A 19,715-nucleotide genomic window follows, 5' to 3' on the forward strand; every position below is an offset into this window, starting at 1 on the left:
CACTAATAACAGTTTTTTTTTAATTGCTTTAGTCTGTGACTATGTTCTATAAATCAAATTGAAATGAAACCGGGTATTTCAGGGCTGGAGTCCTTTTTTGCTTTTATAGGGAATGTGCTGCTTTATCAGTTGTAGAATTATAATGGCGCCACCTGGTGGAGAATGGGGGAAACCAACAACATGGAAAGAAAAATGTATGTTAAAAGCAAGGCTGACACCTAGTGGCCATTTTGGAGAATACAGTGGCAAGTCTGTATATTGTTAATGGTTGTTATATTGACACTTTTTTGGTGGAAAAAGCGGTTTCCTCCCCACCAATGAATCACTCATTCCCCCTCTCTTGGTAGGGAATCCCATAACCTGACTGCCCTTACAATAAAGAACCCCTTCCTATGCTGATGGTTAAATCTCCTTTCTTCACCACCAATGAAACACTCATTCCCCCTCTCTTGGTAGGGAATCCCATAACTCAACTGCCTTACAGTAAAGAACCCCTTCCTATGCTGATGGTGAAATCTCAATTTCTCCCCCACCAATGAATCACTCAGATTTAAAGCAGAACTTTTTTTTTTTTTAGTTGTCCTTCTTTTATGTCATTATGTTACAAGACATTAAAGGGAATATAGAACTATAACACTTCACCTACGATGGGCCTATTTGCTAAATTTATGGCATTAAGAAGGCATAAAAAGTATAGTGAGTATTTTTTTTTTCATTAACATTTATTTTTATTTTGGAAACAGAGAAAAGCTAAAGCAGATTGTTTATAAATGATACTCACTGGGCTGGAAACACACACGTAGAATTTAACATTTGCTACAGGCCTAGTCTCCTATACCAACCAATCAGCAGGGAGCATTTATTGATTACTTATTTAAAAACAAACGGTTGCTATGGGTTTCTAGAACAGGGCAATTTCCCCCATATAAGTATAGCCCATAATAGCCCCAAGACAGAAAGTCAGCACTTTATCAGCAGAGAAATAAATGTCCAGTTCCAAGAGGCGCAGCAGCAGCTCAGGTTGACTTGCACTCCCTGCCCTCAATTAAAGGGGAAGTGGGTTATACTATCACTGGCTGCCAGCCCTTACTCTTTCCTTTGGTTCCCCAGGCATCTTCTTATGACTGGGGGCGGAACTTCATTTCAGACACCTTGTAGGAGTAATTGAACCCCCTGCCTGATCTCCAGTTAACTCCGTTGGCAGAGCTGCTGTGTTTTCCCCCCAGGTAGAGTCCGTTCAGGTGGGACACATGGCAAGAGGTATACCACCAGGCTCCCTTGTACCTCTCTGCGCAGCTGCTGGGAGAAGAGTCGTTGTCTCTGTCCTTGGTGCTGAATCCTTTGTTTTTGTGGCCCGACAAGGAGTCACCTGTAGGGAACAGGAATAGTCATTGAGCAGTGCCACCTACTGGTAATAATAGGGTAATAGGAATTAGTGCTCACAATGGAGGGTGCTTGGAGAATGGGCATCTAAATTGATAGGGGACTGTTCCTGCTGAATTGTGCTTAGTACAGAGGAATACCTATGCTGCCATAGTTTTATGGGATCTCTCTGTACAGACTATGAGCAAATTTAGGGACTGTTCCTGCTGAATTGTGCTTAGTACAGGGGAATACCTATGCAGCCATAGTTTTATGGGATCTCTCTGTACAGACTATGAGCAAACTTAGGGGACTGTTCCTGCTGAATTGTGCTTAGTACAGGGAATACCTATGCTGCCATAGTTTTATGGGATCTCTCTGTACAGACTATGAGCAAACTTAGGGGACTGTTCCTGCTGAATTGTGCTTAGTACAGGGAATACCTATGCTGCCATAGTTTTATGGGATCTCTCTCTGTACAGACTATGAGCAAACTTAGGGACTGTCCCTGCTGAATTGTGCTTAGTACAGAGGAATACCTATGCTGCCATAGTTTTATGGGATCTCTCTGTACAGACTATGAGCAAATTTAGGGACTGTTCCTGCTGAATTGTGCTTAGTACAGGGGAATACCTATGCAGCCATAGTTTTATGGGATCTCTCTGTACAGACTATGAGCAAACTTAGGGGACTGTTCCTGCTGAATTGTGCTTAGTACAGGGAATACCTATGCTGCCATAGTTTTATGGGATCTCTCTGTACAGACTATGAGCAAACTTAGGGGACTGTTCCTGCTGAATTGTGCTTAGTACAGGGAATACCTATGCTGCCATAGTTTTATGGGATCTCTCTCTGTACAGACTATGAGCAAACTTAGGGGACTGTTCCTGCTGAATTGTGCTTAGTACAGGGAATACCTATGCTGCCATAGTTTTATGGGATCTCTCTGTACAGACTATGAGCAAACTTAGGGGACTGTTCCTGCTGAATTGTGCTTAGTACAGGGAATACCTATGCTGCCATAGTTTTATGGGATCTCTCTGTACAGACTATGAGCTAACTTAGGGGACTGTTCCTGCTGAATTGTGCTTAGTACAGGGAATACCTATGCTGCCATAGTTTTATGGGATCTCTCTGTACAGACTATGAGCAAATTTAGGGGACTGTTCCTGCTGAATTGTGCTTAATACAGGGGAATACCTATGCTGTTATAGTTTTATGGGATCTCTCTGTACAGACTATAAGCAAACCTAGGGACTGTTCCTGCTGAATTGTGCTTAGTACAGGGAATACCTATGCTGCCACAGTTTTATGGGATCTCTCTCTGTACAGACTATGAGCAAACTTAGGGACTGTTCCTGCTGAATTGTGCTTAGTACAGGGGAATACCTATGCTGCCATAGTTTTATGGGATCTCTCTGTACAGACTATGAGCAAACTTAGGGGACTGTTCCTGCTGAATTGTGCTTAGTACAGGGGATACCTATGCTGCCATAGTTTTATGGGATCAATGAATCACTCAGATTTAAAGGAGAACCTTTTTTTTTTTAGTTGTCCTTCTTTTATGTAATTATGTTACAAGACATTAAAGGGAGTATAGAACTATAACACTTCACCTACGATGGGCCTATTTGCTAAATTTATTGCATTAAGAAGGCATAAAAAGTAGAGTGAGTATTTTTTTTTCATTATTAACATTTATTTTTATTTTGGAAACAGAAAAAAGCTATAACAGATAGTTTATAAATTATACTCACTGGGCTGGAAACACACACGTGCTATGAGCAAACTTAGGGGACTGTTCCTGCTGAATTGTGCTTAGTACAGGGAATACCTATGTACCATAGTTTTATGGGATCTCTCTGTACAGACTATGAGCAAACTTAGGGGACTGTTCCTGCTGAATTGTGCTTAGTACAGGGAATACCTATGCTGCCATAGTTTTATGGGATCTCTCTGTACAGACTATGAGCAAACTTAGGGACTGTTCCTGCTGAATTGTGCTTAGTACAGAGGAATACCTACCTATCTATATATATCTATTAGGAGGATTATGGGAGAATGGCAATGGAAAGAGGAACAACAGATAATATGGGGGGCATCTGTACCTGCGTCTCCTCCAGTGAAAGTGCCCAGACTCAGGGTGTAGTTCCGAGACTCCCCAGCGATGCGGAAGTTGCTGTATGAGGCAGAAGTGTGATTTTTGTCAAAATCCGTCAGATCCACCCGCAGCTGAAAATTCCCTGTGTACATACGGGAAAGGAAAGGGGAGGAGACTTAGAATTTTAGATAGTAACTTCCATGCATTTCATAACATACGTAAAAATGGGGCAATTGTGGTCCCTACACTCTTGTTGTTAAGATTATCAATCGGGTCACTTGCTCGGCTTCTTACAGGACCCCATATCCAGCTCTAACAGTCAAGAGGTGGTAAGGCTGCTACCACAAATACTCCAGTTAAAGGCCAATTTATCCTCTGGTTAATCTGCCCATCTGATTACTGAGGTTACAGGCTGGGGAGCATAAGTGTCACTCACCTGTTGCTGTGAGGAGATGGAGATTATCGTTCCCCAACCAAAACTCACTGTCTTGTCGGCCAAACCCTCTCTTGTATGAATTCCAGTCTCGGAAAAAATCCACTGAGCCATCCATGCGCCTCTGAAACACCTGTGGGGATAAAGAGAAAACCCCTTTATTTCTCACCAACCTGTACATGAGACACTTTGCATGTACTTAAGGAGGGCAACCCCCCAACTTACTATCCATCCTCCTCCATCAGTTTCCATATCACAGAGCACAGAGAGAGGAAGCCCATTGGGGGTGTATATAGTGTACCAGCCGCTGATAGAAGCTCCTTGGTCGAGCCATTCCTTACAGTTCTGTGCCGCTGGGGAAGAGAAAGAACACTAGCACTCTAGTAGCTGAGGGTGAAAAAAAGGCACAGCCATGAAGTCCAACGTTTCACTTAAATAATAAGAATACAGACTGACCCATGTGATGTTACATTTCGGGAGCATTTTGCCCTTGTTGGGGTTTATAAGTGGATACTCACTTCCCGCAGCTGGGATTCCGGGGTCCCCCTTGTCACCTATAGATGGAAATGACATTTCCTTGTTAAGTACATGTGTGATAAGTGATCTCTTTCTCTCTCCATTAACAGCCAATCAGTCACACTCTAATGAAACAACCAGCCAATCCAGAGAGGACAACGCTATAAAACCCTCTTAGTAAAGTTTTAGTCTGCCCTTTTCTTACCTTTTTGCCCCTTTGGCCCAGAGATCCCCCTTTCTCCTGTGTATGAAAAACACAAAGTCAATAATAAGTCATGCAACACTGCTTCCTGGATATTCCTGCGACTGAGCAGACCCCTTACTGGGGAATTATGTTTGTTGCTTTGTGGAGTTACCTTTCAGCCCAGCGGGTCCCATCTTCCCCGTAATCCCTTGAAATCCCTTCTCTCCTGTAAAGGGATCATTTAAAAAAGTCACAAACTCCTGGTAGAAGCCTGGTAGCTGTCTATACTACAGGCCACACATATATAGACACTAAGACCTGGAGAAGCAGATATAAAGATTAGTGTGGAAGACGAATATCACTTACCTTTAACTCCTGCAGGTCCAGCGGGCCCTTGTGGCCCTGGAACTCCAGGGATCCCAGGACACCCTCGTAGAATGGTCATCTTGTCTGAAGCCCCCACTCCAATGACTTTAACATCTGGGGGAAGAGATGGGAGTTACAAGTCTGGCAGTAAGACTGATCTCTAATGTGCTGTGAGTAGGAGGGTATCACTTACCTGGGCAGGTATCCTCAGCATAGGAAAGGATGGCGGCCACCAGGAGTATTAAGATTTGCACCCACCAAGTCATGGTTCCTCTGCAGAAGACTAGTGCCAGGCTTGGGGCACCTCTGCCTTTTATTATCAGTGGAAGAGAACTCTGTGGCCTGCGTCCCACCTCCCAACATTCACCACCCCGGGGTTGCGTGATCGCTGTGTCCTAACGGATTTTCTGCAGTTAAGTAACCTGCTTTACACAACCAGAACCTGCCTGTGCCCACATCCGCCTGCAGCTGAACTTGTAGCAGCAATTAACTCTTCATAACAAACCCGCAGAGTTTAAATGAAAAGTAAGATGTATAACCAGGCTGCTTACAGGGTTCCCTGTAGGTTCCTAAAGCCCAGGGTGCCATTCTATTAATAACTGTATCATATATATTAATATGATTTTATATTATTAGTAAAAAGGTTCAAAAAGGGATCAAGACGGGGCCCGACACTGCCCTCCCATCTTCAAAATCTACATCATCACAGCTATAAATTGCAATCAGTCCAAAGCTTTGCTTCATATAAGTGCCAAGGACAGGTAGACAACACAACTGTGTAGGTGCAAAAGCCTCTCTTTACCCCCCCCCCACACTTATACTGCTTTCCAGTAGCCTTTGTCTCATCCCTCTTACACCTTTCCCAAGTGCCTCCTTCTTGTGCCTCATACACCCGGCCCCTGGGAAAGCCTTGCACTTTCTATACCCCTCCCAAATGATTCATTCTTCCCACAATGCCCTCTTCTACCTTTTCCCATCTGCTTCCCTTCCAAATTCATATATAACAATTTCTAGATTATCCCTCCGATGGCTTTCCATACCACTTCTCAATATCTCCTTTCCAAAGTTCATCCTAATGTCTCCTTTCCACACCTCTCCCCAATGTCTCCTTTCTGATTCTCTCGCTAATGTCTCCTTTCTGCTTCTCTCCCCAATGTCTCCTTTCTGCACCTCTACCCAATGTCTCATTTCACTTCACAAATTCTCCTTTCCAAAGTTCTTCCTACTTTCTCCTTTCCACACCTCTCCCCAATGTCTCCTTTCTGCACCTCTACCCAATGTCTCCTTTCCACTTCACTCCCCAACATCTCCTTTCCAAAGTTCTTCCTACTGTCTCCTTTCCACACCTCTCCCTAATGTCTCCTTTCTGCACCCCTACTCAATGTCTCCTTTCCACTTCTCTCCCAACTGCACCTCTACCCAATGTCTCCTTTCCACTTCTCTCCCAACATCCCCTTTCCAAAGTTCTTCCTAATGTCTCCTTCTTTTTACACTTCCTCCCAATGTTTTCTTTCCACACTTCTCCCCCATGTCTACAATACCTTGTCCCTTTCACAGCTCTTCTGAGTGCCTACTTTAGGCCTTCTGCCTTCACCCACCACCACCAGCTGAAGAATCAGACCAACACAATGAGGCAATTGAAGAGGAGAGCCTGGAAACAATGTTGATACAACCCTATTTATTGAACAGGGAGCAGTAATGCACTGACTGAAGGTCAATTTATTTTTCCACGGGTACAATTTTGCAGCCAGCTTTCCAACATCTTTAGTATGGTTACTGAGCAGTGATTGGGGGCCTCCACATTTATCAGGGTTCCTGTTTCCTACCCTGCCAGGGGACGAAACTTCATTTCTGACACCTTGTAAGAGTACTGGTACCCCCTGCCTGTTCTCCAGTTAATGCCATTTATGGAACTGCTGTGTTCTCCCTGCTGGTAGAGTCCGTTGAGGTTGGATGAGTGGCAGCTTTCATACCACCAGGCCCCCTTGTAATTCTGTGCACAGTTCCCGGCCATGTGGGCATCATTGTCTCTGTCTTTAGTGCTGAATGCCATGTTGTTGTGGATCGATAAAGAGTCACCTGAGACAGATTTACATATGTTACCAGAGCTCACAATCAATTCGTTTTCATTCAACTGATTAGTATTTATGCCAGTATATGTACCCTTTTCTAGGTGCCACTAATCTGGCCTTTCTTTCTTTCAAAATACAGTATTAAACAGTCCTTCCGCTCTGGGGTGGTATGATCCCTCTCAGGGGAGAAATTAAAAAGGAAGCAGACCCTGTGGTTGCAGGGGAGCCCAGGAGGATAGGGGAGAGTGAAGTCATACATAATGAGCAATTTCAATATATCTTCTTAGAACCAGTCAAGTTACTTGACAATGTTTAGGGGCCCTAAATTGAATTTGCTATGGAGCCCAGTAACATCTGTTTACACTACTGATCCCCCTCTCCAATTGCCATAAAGGTCAGGCAATATTTCTACCTGCGTCTCCTCCAATGAAAGTCCCCAGTCTTAGGGCGTAGTTATTAGAGTCCCCAGTAATGCTGAAGCCACTGTATGCAGCATAAGTGTGTTTCTTCTCAAAGTCGGTCAGATCTATGCGCAGCTGGAAATATCCTGGGGAATAACAGAGAAACCATCAATACTATGCTCACAGTTCCTTTCTACACAAGCATGTGGCTTATGGTATTTGCCCCAGCCCCAGCTTATGACACTCACCTGTGGACGTAAGCAGATGGATATTCTCATTCCCCAACCAAAATTCACTCTGTTGGAGGCCAAATCCTCTCTTGTAAGAATCCCAATCACGGAAAAAATCCACAGAACCATCTGAGCGTCTCTGAAAAACCTGTTGGTAAATATAGGCTCCATTAACCATGATAGGAGAGGGTTACACTTTTAACATTCACCAATAACAAAGGGTAGAAGGGATCATGTTTATATAGGAAATATTATTTATTTTTTGATGACAGGATAATCGTTTGCAATAACTTGCAAATAACTTGCTTAAAAACTTTACTTTACTATTTGCAAGCCATTCCCTAACTTACTGTCCATCCCCCTCCATCAGTTTCCATGTCACAGAGCACACGGAGGCGCCGCCCAGTGGAGGTGTATATAGTGTACCAACCAGTGATGGATGCTCCTTGATCCAACCAATCCTTACAGTTCTTTGCAGCTGATAAAAGGACAATAAGAATAATTAAAGGAAAAATTTGTGCTGCCTTAAAATAGAGATCCAGTATTGAAACGGGGCAACGGGTTGGGTTAACTATAAGGCCAAATGAACCCTGAGCCCAACAGGGGACCTCTAACCAATCCTCCTAGGTTCTCCTTGAGTCACAAATAAGCCAGGGTAAAAATAAACACTCACCCCAAATCTCCCCCTAACTGACCTTCAGACTGGGCCCCCTTAGCTCATAACAAGGTTACAGATATATAGAAACATTGGGGTGTCACCCTGATATAGTTTCAGGGGTACCCAGGGCACAAATAAGCACTCACCCCAAATCTCCCCCTAACTGACCTTCAGATTGGGCCCCCTTAGCTCATAACAAGGTTACAGATATATAGAAACATTGGGGTAACAGTCACCCTGCTATAGTTCCAGGGGTACCCAGGGTACAAATAAGCACTCACCCCAAATCTCCCCCTAACTGACCTTCAGGCTGGGCCCCCTTAGCTCATAACAAGGTTATAGATATATAGAAACATTGGGGTGTCACCCTGCTATAGTTCCAGGGGTACCCAGGGTACAAATAAACACTCACCCCAAATCTCCCCCTAACTGACCTTCAGACTGGGTCCCCTTAGCTCATAACAAGGTTACAGATATATTGAAACATTGGGGTAACAGTCACCCTGCTATAGTTCCAGGGGTACCCAGGGTACAAATAAGCACTCACCCCAAATCTCCCCCTAACTGACCTTCAGACTGGGCCCCCTTAGCTCATAACAAGGTTACAGATATATAGAAACATTGGGGTAACAGTCACCCTGCTATAGTTGACCTTGTGCTTAGAATAGTTGGTGCATGAGAGAATAAGCTACATAGCAGTCATTGGATACTCACTTCCAGGGATGGGAACACCTGGGTCACATTTGTCACCTAGAAAGGACAATAGATAAACATAGATCAGGAAGGGATGGAGATAAGGAGACACAAAAAGATGTTGGAGGCTGGAAAACTAAAAAGAAACACGAGGAAACACTTTATTTTACAGAAGATGGTTAGATAGATGGACAAGCCTTCCAGCAGAGGTGGAATTGTAGCACCAATAGGATTGTTATAAACCAGACTAGAAGCCATTTATGGTGCCATAAAACAAGAGATTGACTTTATGAATAAGTGCACTTGCGTCTCACAGTATGAGATAAAATATCAGTTAAATAGTCTTATAATAATATCATTTACCTTTAGTTCCTGTGGGACCAGTGGGTCCTTGTGTGCCCGGTACTCCTGGACATCCTTGCAGAATGCTCAGTTTGTCCGAAGCTCCCAGTCCAATAACTTTCACCTCTATGGGAAGAGCATTGAGTTATAAATTGGGAATTGATATGTTGGGTGGGATCTGTTGGTTGAAGCATTGTATGTGCTGTGAGTTAGAGAGAGTAACTACCTGGGCAGGTATCCTCTGCATAGGAAAGGATGGCGGCCACCAATAGGAAAAAGCTCTGCACCCAACCAGTCATGGTTCCTCTTCTAAGACATGAACCAAGGCTGATGGGCATCTCTGATTTTTTTTAGCAACATTGATGATCTCCCTCTGGTCTCAATCCTGCCTCTTATCACAATAGGGCTGTGCATTGTATAACTGAACCAGCCTGGTCACTGCCAGTTCCCACAGTGATTAACTTTGGAGACAGCAGAGCCCTTTGTGCAGAAGAGCTTTCACTTCCCTGTGCCAAGTTCCTTTTAATCTAAGTGACTGCATGGGACTTGATCCCCTGGCAACACTGGCATATGGACTATCCTGGGCAATAAAAATGATATTTTCTCTGCTGGAGCATCTCATCCTGGCACACTTGGTATACATACAAAGGGGTATACCTGATAAATTTGACCAGGTTTGGCAATGCTGGCTGGACTCTTTTTTTTTAATATTTGAAATTTTATTGATTTACTTCAATACAGTATAGAATGCAGAACGTAGTCCAACAATAAGATATCAGCTTATGTCACAACATGGAAAGTATCTACGCAGCAGATCAAAAAATGTGGTTTCCACATATGAACTATTATCATGAAAGTGTTAAAGTGACTGTATCTTTAATTAAAATGGAGGGAGGAAGAAAAGAAAAGAAAAAGGGGATAAGAAAATAGAAAGATAGAAGAAGAGTGTCAGGAATAGTAATGCGTTCAACCAGTTACGTACATCAAAGTGAAGGCATCGCGGCTGGCTGGACTCTTTAGACCTGGAGGACATCCCACATTAAGAACAATATTTTACTGTTATTAATACTGCAATGCTATTCTTCATTGTGCCTTTTATTGATAACAGCGTGTAAAACCAACAAAAAAATGTTTTTGTTACCGTTTGCATTAAAAGCAATAAAAAAAAAAGATTTGAAAGAAAATGATATTTGCTGACAATGTTATTCATAGTTAAGATAAATAGAAGTATAGGAAAGTCAGTAGTTTTTCAGGAAAAGGTGGTAACTCTATTCACTAAAGGACGAAGTGGCTAACGCTAGCAACAATTCGCCAGTGTAACCATCCGCAGGGACATTGCGAATTCACTAACAGGTGCAGGCGTCAATTCGCTAGCAAAACAGATCGTCACTTGCGTTCGTTCACACTCTATCACCGGGTGACTTTTTAAGTGGGATTGCCTGCAAAAGTCCTAACAAACTTTTTTTGGGTAACCGGTTTTCTCCAGACATTTCATAACCTATGGAACATTCATTTTACAGTGGGCTCATGTGTAGGGCATTATATTAACTCTCTTGTCTTTATTAATTATTAATGTAATAAAAAGTGGTAACTTCAAGCATTTGCACCAACACTTATAATAAAGACCTCCATACAACTTTAAATTACCCACTGTATGCAAATTGAGTTAAGCGCAAGATCACTAGCGAATTTTCGCTAGGCACAAACAAACAATATCGCATCCTCACTAAGAAAAGCTTGTACTGCCAAAGTAACGCTATCGAAAAGTCTCCAGAGTTTGGCGCCTAGCACTTTATATTAGTGAATTGGTGTAATTGTAGCGCATTTGTGCCTGGCGAACTGGTGTGAGCTGTGCGAAGCTGACGCTGGCAAAATTTCACCCGTTAGTGAATCTACACCTAAGTGCCGGGCATTTTCATGATCCAGAACACTAACAACCTGTTACTAGTAGGTGTAAAGAGAGATACTGTACATTAGATGCAGCAGCAATTCTTTCTTTTATTCATAAAAGGATTGTATCATGAGATCAAGCAGTACATCTTAAAGGAAAGACTGGCCAAATTGGTGATGTTTATGCTAGAGAAGTATGGGGTGCCGTTTGTTCCAAATACATTCTGTATACAAAACTATCCCTAATACACAGAATGAATGTCTCTCATGTTATATAAGTATTTGTGACCATACACAGAGAAAACAAATATACGAAAGACTTATTTCTATTAAAGAATGAAAACAAAATCTGGTTAGTGCACAAAAGGATGTCATTATATCACAAACTCCATTCTGTACAGTTTAACAAGCAATCTGTCTCACAAATGTATAACCTCCATGTAACGGACACACTTATGTGCAGAGTTACTTACAGAATGAATTATGTAAAAACAAAGTTGGACATAATATATAATAATGTAACTAACTAGTGCTTGTCAAGCTAGATTTGACTGACAAAATAGATATCTGTGACAGAAAGCAAGATTTTATATTTTTTCCACAAAATGACAGTTTTGTTTCACAAAACAGATAAAATAACCATTCTGTGAAGCAACACTGTCAGTCACATTCCTGAACCAATAAGAACAAAGCTTATTGCCATATACAAACAAGATGAGAAGTGGCCAGCTCTGCTCCACATGGCTAAGGCAAAGTATCTGACCCGCTATAGAGGGCGCCCTCTAATGTCCCCTGTGCTGCATAGTAATAAACATGAACAAACCTTTCCTTAAAGAGCTGCTGTTAAACACTACAGGTTCATAAATGGAAGTTTTTGCAAATGGCTGAGAAATATAATGCTGCACTTATAATGATTGTAGAGAAAGAAAAGTATGCAAAACTTATATAAATATGATCATTTTAGGTGATATGGCTATTCTTATTGTGTGGCCATTTTGGTTAAGGGCATTCCTGCTGTTTTGCCATTATCTTATGACTTACTCCTGTTCCTCTTCCTGTCTAAGCTGAGAGTAATTATGGGACAGGCCACACCCACCTGCAATGTTGTATTAAATGTACCAGAAGTTACTGTGCTTGTCTGGCTCCTTTGCCAGACTCTCAGAGTCAGTTATAAGTTTTGTACATGATAGTTAGACTCCAATGTCTCCTCCTAGCTGTAATCTTGCACCAATTAGCTTGTAGTAGTCTCTTAATAATGTGCTTAGCTATAGTTCAACTACTATATAATAGTTTTAGCCAGAGACTTGGGACTGATCATGTGCACACACATTGTGTTTAGTATGATGTGTAGGTTATATGAGCAGCCACTCCTGAGTACTATGTGTAAACAAAAGGCTTTAGGACTTCAACTTCACCTCCTTTCATGAATTTGGGTCTTTTCGCCGCTTTGGGACTTCAGCTTCGTCTTTTCGGCACTTCCGCATTCTGTAATATGCGAAATGGCCGCATGACTCGGGTGCTCGTAAAGGGGACCCGGCTCTTTGAAAAATGCAGCACTTCTGGGCCCCCCTTCAGGCCCGGAACACTTGTCCCCCCCCTGCTGGCGGCCCTGGACATGCATGTGACATGGGCACAGTTGTGCTCTCTGCTCTAGTGTTGTGCCCCCCTCGACCCACTCTGATGTGAAAGGGTTAAGCACTGGGCAGGTAAGGGGACGGCATCATTAGTCTTTTGTTATAAATAAATATAAAGCATTGTGCAGCTTGTTGCTTCTATATAAATAGATTATGATCCCCTAAAATTGCCCCTGCCTTAATGACCCCCTTTTGTTTACACACAGTACTCAGGAGTGGCTGTTCATATAACCTACACATCATATTATACAGAATGCGACTGTGCACATGATCAGTCCCAAGTCTCTGGCTAAAGCTATTATGTAGTAGTTGAACCATACCTCCCAACATTTTGGAAATAAAAAGAGAGACAAAAAATTATTTTGCATGTAGTGCAGCAATTTTTTGACCACACCCATTTTGTGGCCACACCCCCTAATTACCATGTTCATTTTACAAAGTTTGGCAGGTTATAAAAATGTGAAAATATTTCTCCTTATCTAAACTGTTAAAATTACTTATTTTCTTATCTCAAAATTGTTATAAAGCATTTTAGTTGCACCTGTTAGCTGTACTGGCCTCTCTGCCAAAAGCCAGTTAAATTAGAAACTTTGTTTTTTCTGGCTGTTCAGTGCAGAGAAAATAGGGACTTTCCAGTACAAATGAGGGACCTCAGGTTGAGCTGTCAAAAGAGGGACTGTCCCTCTGAAAAAGGGACAGTTGGGAGGTATGTGTGCACATGATCAATCCCAAGTCTCTGGCTAAAGCTATTATGTAGTAGTTGAACTATAGCTAAGCACATTATTAAGAGACTACGACAAGATAATTGGTACAAGATTACAGCTAGGAGGATACATTGGAGTCTAACTATCATATACAAAACTTATAACTGTCTCTGAGAGTCAGGCAAAGCAGCTAGACAAGCACAGTAACTTCTGTTACATTTAATACAACATTGCAGGTGGGCGTGGCCTGTCCCATAATTACTCTCAGCTTAGACAGGAAGAGGAACAGGAGTGAGTCATAAGATAATGGCAAAGCAGCAGGAATGCCCTTAACCAAAATGGCCACACAAGCAGGTTACTACAATAAGAATAGCCATATCACCTAAAATGATCAAATTTATATAAGTTTTGCATACTTTTCTTTCTCTACAATCATAAGTGCAGCATTATATTTCTCAGCCATTTGTAAAAACTTCCATTTATGAACCTGTAGTGTTTAAAAGCAGCTCTTTTAGGAAAGGTTTGTTCATGTTTATTACTATGCAGCACAGGGGACATTAGAGGGCGCCCTCTATAGCAGGCCAGATACTTTGGCTTAGCCATGTGGAGCAGAGCTGGCCACTTCTCATCTTGTTTGTATATGGCAATAAGCTTTGTTCTTATTGGTTCAGGAATGTGACTGACAGTGTTGCTTCACAGAATGGTTATTTTATCTGTTTTGTGAAACAAAACTGTCATTTTGTGGAAAGAATGAATCCTGTACTATAAAATCTTGCTTTCTGTCACAGATATCTATTTTGTCAGTCAAATCTAGCTTGACAAGCACTAGTTAGTTACACTATTATATATTATGTCCAACTTTGTTTTTACATAATTCATTCTGTAAGTAACTCTGCACATAAGTGTGTCCGTTACATGGAGGTTAAACATTTGTGAGACAGATTGCTTGTTAAACTGTACAGAATGGAGTTTGTGACATAATGAAATCTTTTTGTGCACTAACCAGATTTTGTTTTCATTCTTTGATAGAAATAAGTCTTTTGTATATTTTTTCCTCTGTGTATGGTCACAAATACTTATATAACATGAGAGACATTCATTCTGTGTATTAGGGATAGTTTTGTATACAGAATGTATTTGGGACAAACGGCACCCCATAGAGAAGAGGCGCTTAAGGGGTGATATGATAACTATATATATAAATATATAAGGGGAGCTTTAAAAAAGGGTGGGATGTTTTTTTAGCAATGGTGGGAATACAAGGTTATGGAAGATAGTTCATAGTACAAGTTGACCCAGGGACTGGTCCCATTGCCATTTTGGAATCAGGAAGGAATTTTCTCCCCCTGGGGCAAATTGGAGAGGCTTCAGATTGTTTTTTTTTTGCCTTTCTCTGGATCAACTGGCAGTTAGGCAGGTTAAAATAGAGTTCAAAGGTTGAACTTGATAGGCGTGTGTCTTTTTTCAACCTAACTTACTATGTGTATGTCTTTGCTGGTACCATGTAAGAAGATCACAGGGAGTGAATGGAAACTCTTCTTTCATCCTGGTTTTACATCTCCAACAGAAAATGCAGTTGGTCTCACGGTTTTTTTCTATTCATGTGTGTTTTTTTTTAATCAAAGCAAATCTCACAAAAACACTCCATGGGAATTTCCACAGACCCTTCCCAAAGACTATTATCCCAGTGAGCCTCCATCTTGTGAGGAATCCTGTGGTACAGTGTTGACATTCAGGAAATGATAATATATACTGTATGAAAAAGACATTAAAAAACCTTAACTGTGTTAAGCTATAAGAATTGCTTTAAAAAACGACATTTATTTGGTGATTGCCATTTAATAGAGCAGGTGCAGCAGGTTATAAAGTCAATACTACAAAGTGGCTGCTGTTCATTGTCAAGTCACCTCTTTAATTAAAGCTGCGGACGAAACTTTATTTCCGTCACCTTGTAGGAATAATGGGGCCCCTTGCCCGAACTCCAGTTAACTCCGTTGGCGTAGCTGGTGTGATTTCCACGCAGGTAGAGTGCATTCAGGTTGGATGAGTGGCACTTTGTATACCACCAGGCTCCTTTATATCTCTGGGCGCAGCTGCCTTCAAAGTAAATGTCATTGTCTCTGTCTTTAGTGCTGAAGGAATGGTTCTTGTGCCAGGAGAGGGAGTCACCTGCATGAGAGAGGCGTAGTTATGTCATTTTAAAGGATACAGACTCTCATTACTCTACTTTTATTCCCATTCTCTAAAACAGGGGTCCCCAACCTTTTTCGCCCATGAGCAATATTCAGATTAAAAAGAGTTGGGGAGCAACACAAGCATGGAAAATGTTCCTGGGTGATGCCACATAATCAATGTGATTGGCTATTGGTAGCCCCTATGTGGACTGGAATACTACAGGAGGTTCTGTTTGGCAGTACATCTGGTTTTTATGCAACCAAATCTTGCCTCCAAGCCTGGAATTCAAAAATAAGCACCTGCTTTGAGGCCACTGAGAGCAACATCCAAGGGGTTGGGGAGCAACAAGTTACTCACAAGCTACTGGTTGGGGATCACTGCTCTAAAAGCATTGTGAGTAACAGAACCACATAGGCCTCTCATTGTCTTCCTGCGCTTCTGCCCCTGAGCTAAGGGTAAGTACAACACGACCATACTACTCGCTCACACTATTCAATGCGCTGCAGATTCAGTATAAACAAGTAGGCATGTTGTGGGTTCAGGGGGTTCATGGGAATTCAGCCTCAGCCAGTCCTGTTACTGTCTCTGTTTAACTCAATCACCGTTCCTTTTCCCCAGCAGACAAATGGTGTTTGTTGGAAATGAAATTGAATTTATTCATTGATGGAGATAAAGTAGGAATTTATCCTATTTCCTGTGATGATAACAGGCAGTGTCACATTCAGTGAGGGGACAAGATGTGGTACATGATATATCACAGATTTTGGGGAAAGTGCAGTACCAATACCTCATGTTTTGTAACATTAATATATAACTATGCGCTGGCAGTCCCTTCTCTCTGTGGGATTTAGCAAGTCAGCAGCCTGGATATGGCATGTACTGTGTATAAAAGCACTTTTCACTGAGACACTATAGTGTGGGTTATGTATAAGGTACACTGCTTACTAGTTATTCATCATTAGAGCCTTTGTCCTTCACATAGGTGGAAACCTCACTTCATATGTACAGGGACAGCAACACAGATAGGGGAGTTGGTCCACAGTCTCCATAGAAATAGCCCTAAACTGCCTCTTCCTCAGACATTACACCTGATTTTGTTCCACCTCAAGCCAAGTCTCCTCCAGAGATAACCTTATTATATTTCATTGGCATTGCCTCCCTCTGTATATAGTGCTACAGAATCAGATCTCATAAAGCACTTTTAGCTGAAGCCTCGGCCACCACAGAAAGTCACTATGCTACCCCAATAGATTCAACACTTTGGGGGAACAGCAGCTACATGGGGGGGGGGTTCCTAATGCACTTCCATTTGACTTCTTTGCCCAGATCCCTTAAATTTAGGATGATTTTGGTACCTGCGTTTCCTCCTGTGAAATTCCCCACACTCAGGGTGTAGTTCTGAGACTCCCCAGTGATACGAAAGTTGCTGTATGTGGCGTAAGTGTGATTGTCACTGAAATCTGTCAGGTCCACGCGGAGCTGGAAATTGCCTGAATGAGGAAAATTCACATTTTATTCACTGTAAAAGAGAAACAGGGTTGGGATGAACAGCTCATTCTATCTATCTAGGGATTGGGATTAAAAACCTGGAGGGATAACTATCTGGGATAGCACAAGTTATCTGCCTATAAACCTTGATAATTCCCAACAAACAGAGTAATCTCACCAAAATACATTCGGTCTCGTGCCTTTATATAGAAATGGAACTCCTTGCTTACTTCTAAAATGCTTACATTTTACAACAGGGGACGCATTATTCCCTGTCTCCCTTAAGACTGTAGCTCTGATAAGGAGTGTATAGCTGGAATCCCTGCCATAAAGTAAGACAGGACTGCTGTGTTTTTCTTGGACAGGGAGAAATAAATCACTTTTCCTACACTATATTTCATCATAACCCATGATTTAATTTTGTAATGTAATTGTGTTATACTTTATTTGGACCTTTGACAAAAGAAATAAAAGAACCATACATTTTGATAGAATCAGTCCAACTTATATAGTAAGAGTAATGTTGTAATCCAGCCCAAATTTAAGGGTAATGTATTTACCATTACTGTGAGACTCCAACCCAAAAGCTGGTATTATAAACTAAAAAAGTTGGCCGACCATAAGAGAAAACAATGAAAGAGCAAAGAGTTTAGAGAACAGTCATCAAACTCATGGTTCAAATAGAAGCAGGAAATACAAGTCTCACCTGTTGCTGTGAGGAGATGGAGATTATCGTTCCCCAACCAAAATTCACTCTCTTTGTGACCAAACCCTCTTTTGTATGAATTCCAGTCTCTGAAAAAATCCACCGATCCGTCTGCTCTTCTCTGAAACACCTGGGGAGAAATAAGAAGAATTAGAGATCCGTTAGCTTTTGTTCTTCTTATGTTCTACTTAATCTTTGAAGACTCATGGCATGACCCCAACTTACTATCCATCCTCCTCCATCAGTTTCCATGTCACAGAGCACAGAGAGAGGAAGCCCATTGGGGGTGTATATAGTGTACCAGCCGCTGATTGTACCTCTCTGATCCAGCCATTCCTTACAGTTCTGTGCAGCTGGGGAAAATATTATTGGTTATCCACTTCTACTATATCCACCATCTCTCTCTACTATACCTGCTAAAAAGAATCCAATGAGTACTTACTCCCTGGAGCCGGCACACCTTGATCCCCTTTGTCACCTAAATAAGGGATTAGTGTGAATTAGACATTCTTAATGCCCATTATAGCTTATTTATTGAATAGCATCATACAAAGTACAGTTCTTCTCTTTCCAATGTATTCCATTGTAATGAAAAATATACGTATATGAGGAAAATGTATTGTATCTACTGATTTCTGTTGGTGCTTAAAAATGCAGGTGTTGGAGCCCAACTAAATCCTGCAAATACCTTTTTGCCCTCTTTGCCCAGGGTTTCCTTGTTCTCCTGTGGAAGACAAAATAGAAAGTTAGCAGGTAAGTGCCCATTTCAGTAACATGAATATTTAGTGTTATATTGCATTGATCTTAAGTTGCCATTTGTTTGTTATATTGGCCCTAACCACCAGCTGCAACTTCAAAAGTCAACTAACTCTACAAACTTCACAAACCTGAGGGGCTTTAATTGGTAACCAAGACATAATGAAGATTATCTGGATTATGTGGGGGTGGTTCTATGACATGGACTGGCCATTGACATGCATCTTATTCAGTCTCCACAAAATATCATGGGTTACGTGTATTTTGCAGTTATCTACATTATGGCGTTGTTGAGTTGTATATTTACCTTTTAACCCAGTGGGTCCCATCTTCCCAGGGATCCCAGGCCATCCTGCATCCCCTGAAAATGCATTATGGGGGAAAGTTATTAGTTTCTATTTGCTGGCGAAATATATATTTATCGGCAATAACAGAGGAATATCAGTTACCTTTTGCTCCTGCAAGACCAATTGGCCCTTGTGGACCTGGTATACCAGGGGTCCCGGGACATCCTCTCAGAATGGTCAGCTTGTCTGAAGCCCCGACTCCAATAACTTTCACATCTGGGGGAAGGGCATGGGGGTTATAATGTTGGCATACAAAAACAACAGGTATATCTTTAGTGCTACTTGACACAGCTGAATGCAAACAGATGGTGATGTAAGTTGGGGCATGTGGAACGAAATCATTTACCTGGGCAAGTTTCCTCTGCAGAGGAAAGGATAGAGGCCACCAAGAGGAGTAAGTTCTGCACCCACCTAGTCATGGTTCTTCTTGCACTGCAATACTCAAATTGGGAGGCACCTTCACCTTTTATAAGCAGTGGGATATAACTCTTTCTGGTCTCGGCCCCTCCTTCTAACCATCATCACAATGGGATTGCCCAGACTTTCTGCTGTGAAGCAACCTGCATTACTCAACCGGAACCTGCATGGTTACTGCCAGTTCCCACATCCGCTGCGGTTTCTGCTCAAGTTGTTGACTTGGTGGTTTTACAGTAGCGT

General features: G+C 41.9%; 3 protein-coding genes across 3 annotated transcripts; all 3 read right to left on the minus strand.

Annotated features, from left to right (window-relative positions):
* Positions 1-562: 562 nt before the first annotated feature.
* fcn2-A (ficolin-2) lies at positions 563-5,239 on the minus strand. The gene is given in 9 exon segments (NM_001085668.1): positions 563-1,369; positions 3,471-3,605; positions 3,900-4,029; positions 4,122-4,249; positions 4,415-4,450; positions 4,618-4,653; positions 4,769-4,822; positions 4,963-5,076; positions 5,156-5,239. Coding segments are annotated over 9 exon segments (957 nt in total). The 5' UTR covers positions 5,229-5,239; the 3' UTR covers positions 563-1,118.
* A 1,386-nt stretch (positions 5,240-6,625) lies between these two features.
* Positions 6,626-9,801, minus strand: fcn3-A (ficolin-3; the record flags this gene model as incomplete). The annotated part of the gene is given in 8 exon segments (NM_001085669.1): positions 6,626-6,834; positions 6,836-7,041; positions 7,447-7,581; positions 7,684-7,813; positions 8,016-8,143; positions 9,038-9,073; positions 9,380-9,484; positions 9,585-9,801. Coding segments are annotated over 8 exon segments (840 nt in total). The 3' UTR covers positions 6,626-6,807.
* Positions 9,802-15,373: 5,572 nt separating this feature from the next.
* Positions 15,374-19,486, minus strand: LOC100037204 (uncharacterized). The gene is given in 9 exon segments (NM_001097893.1): positions 15,374-15,755; positions 17,117-17,251; positions 17,956-18,085; positions 18,181-18,308; positions 18,398-18,433; positions 18,644-18,679; positions 19,019-19,072; positions 19,161-19,274; positions 19,405-19,486. Coding segments are annotated over 9 exon segments (960 nt in total). The 5' UTR covers positions 19,478-19,486; the 3' UTR covers positions 15,374-15,501.
* Between the last annotated feature and the right edge of the window lie 229 nt (positions 19,487-19,715).

The sequence above is a fragment of the Xenopus laevis genome, chromosome 8L (assembly GCF_017654675.1).
Source record: "Xenopus laevis strain J_2021 chromosome 8L, Xenopus_laevis_v10.1, whole genome shotgun sequence".
In the NCBI taxonomy this organism is placed as follows: Eukaryota; Metazoa; Chordata; class Amphibia; order Anura; family Pipidae; genus Xenopus; species Xenopus laevis.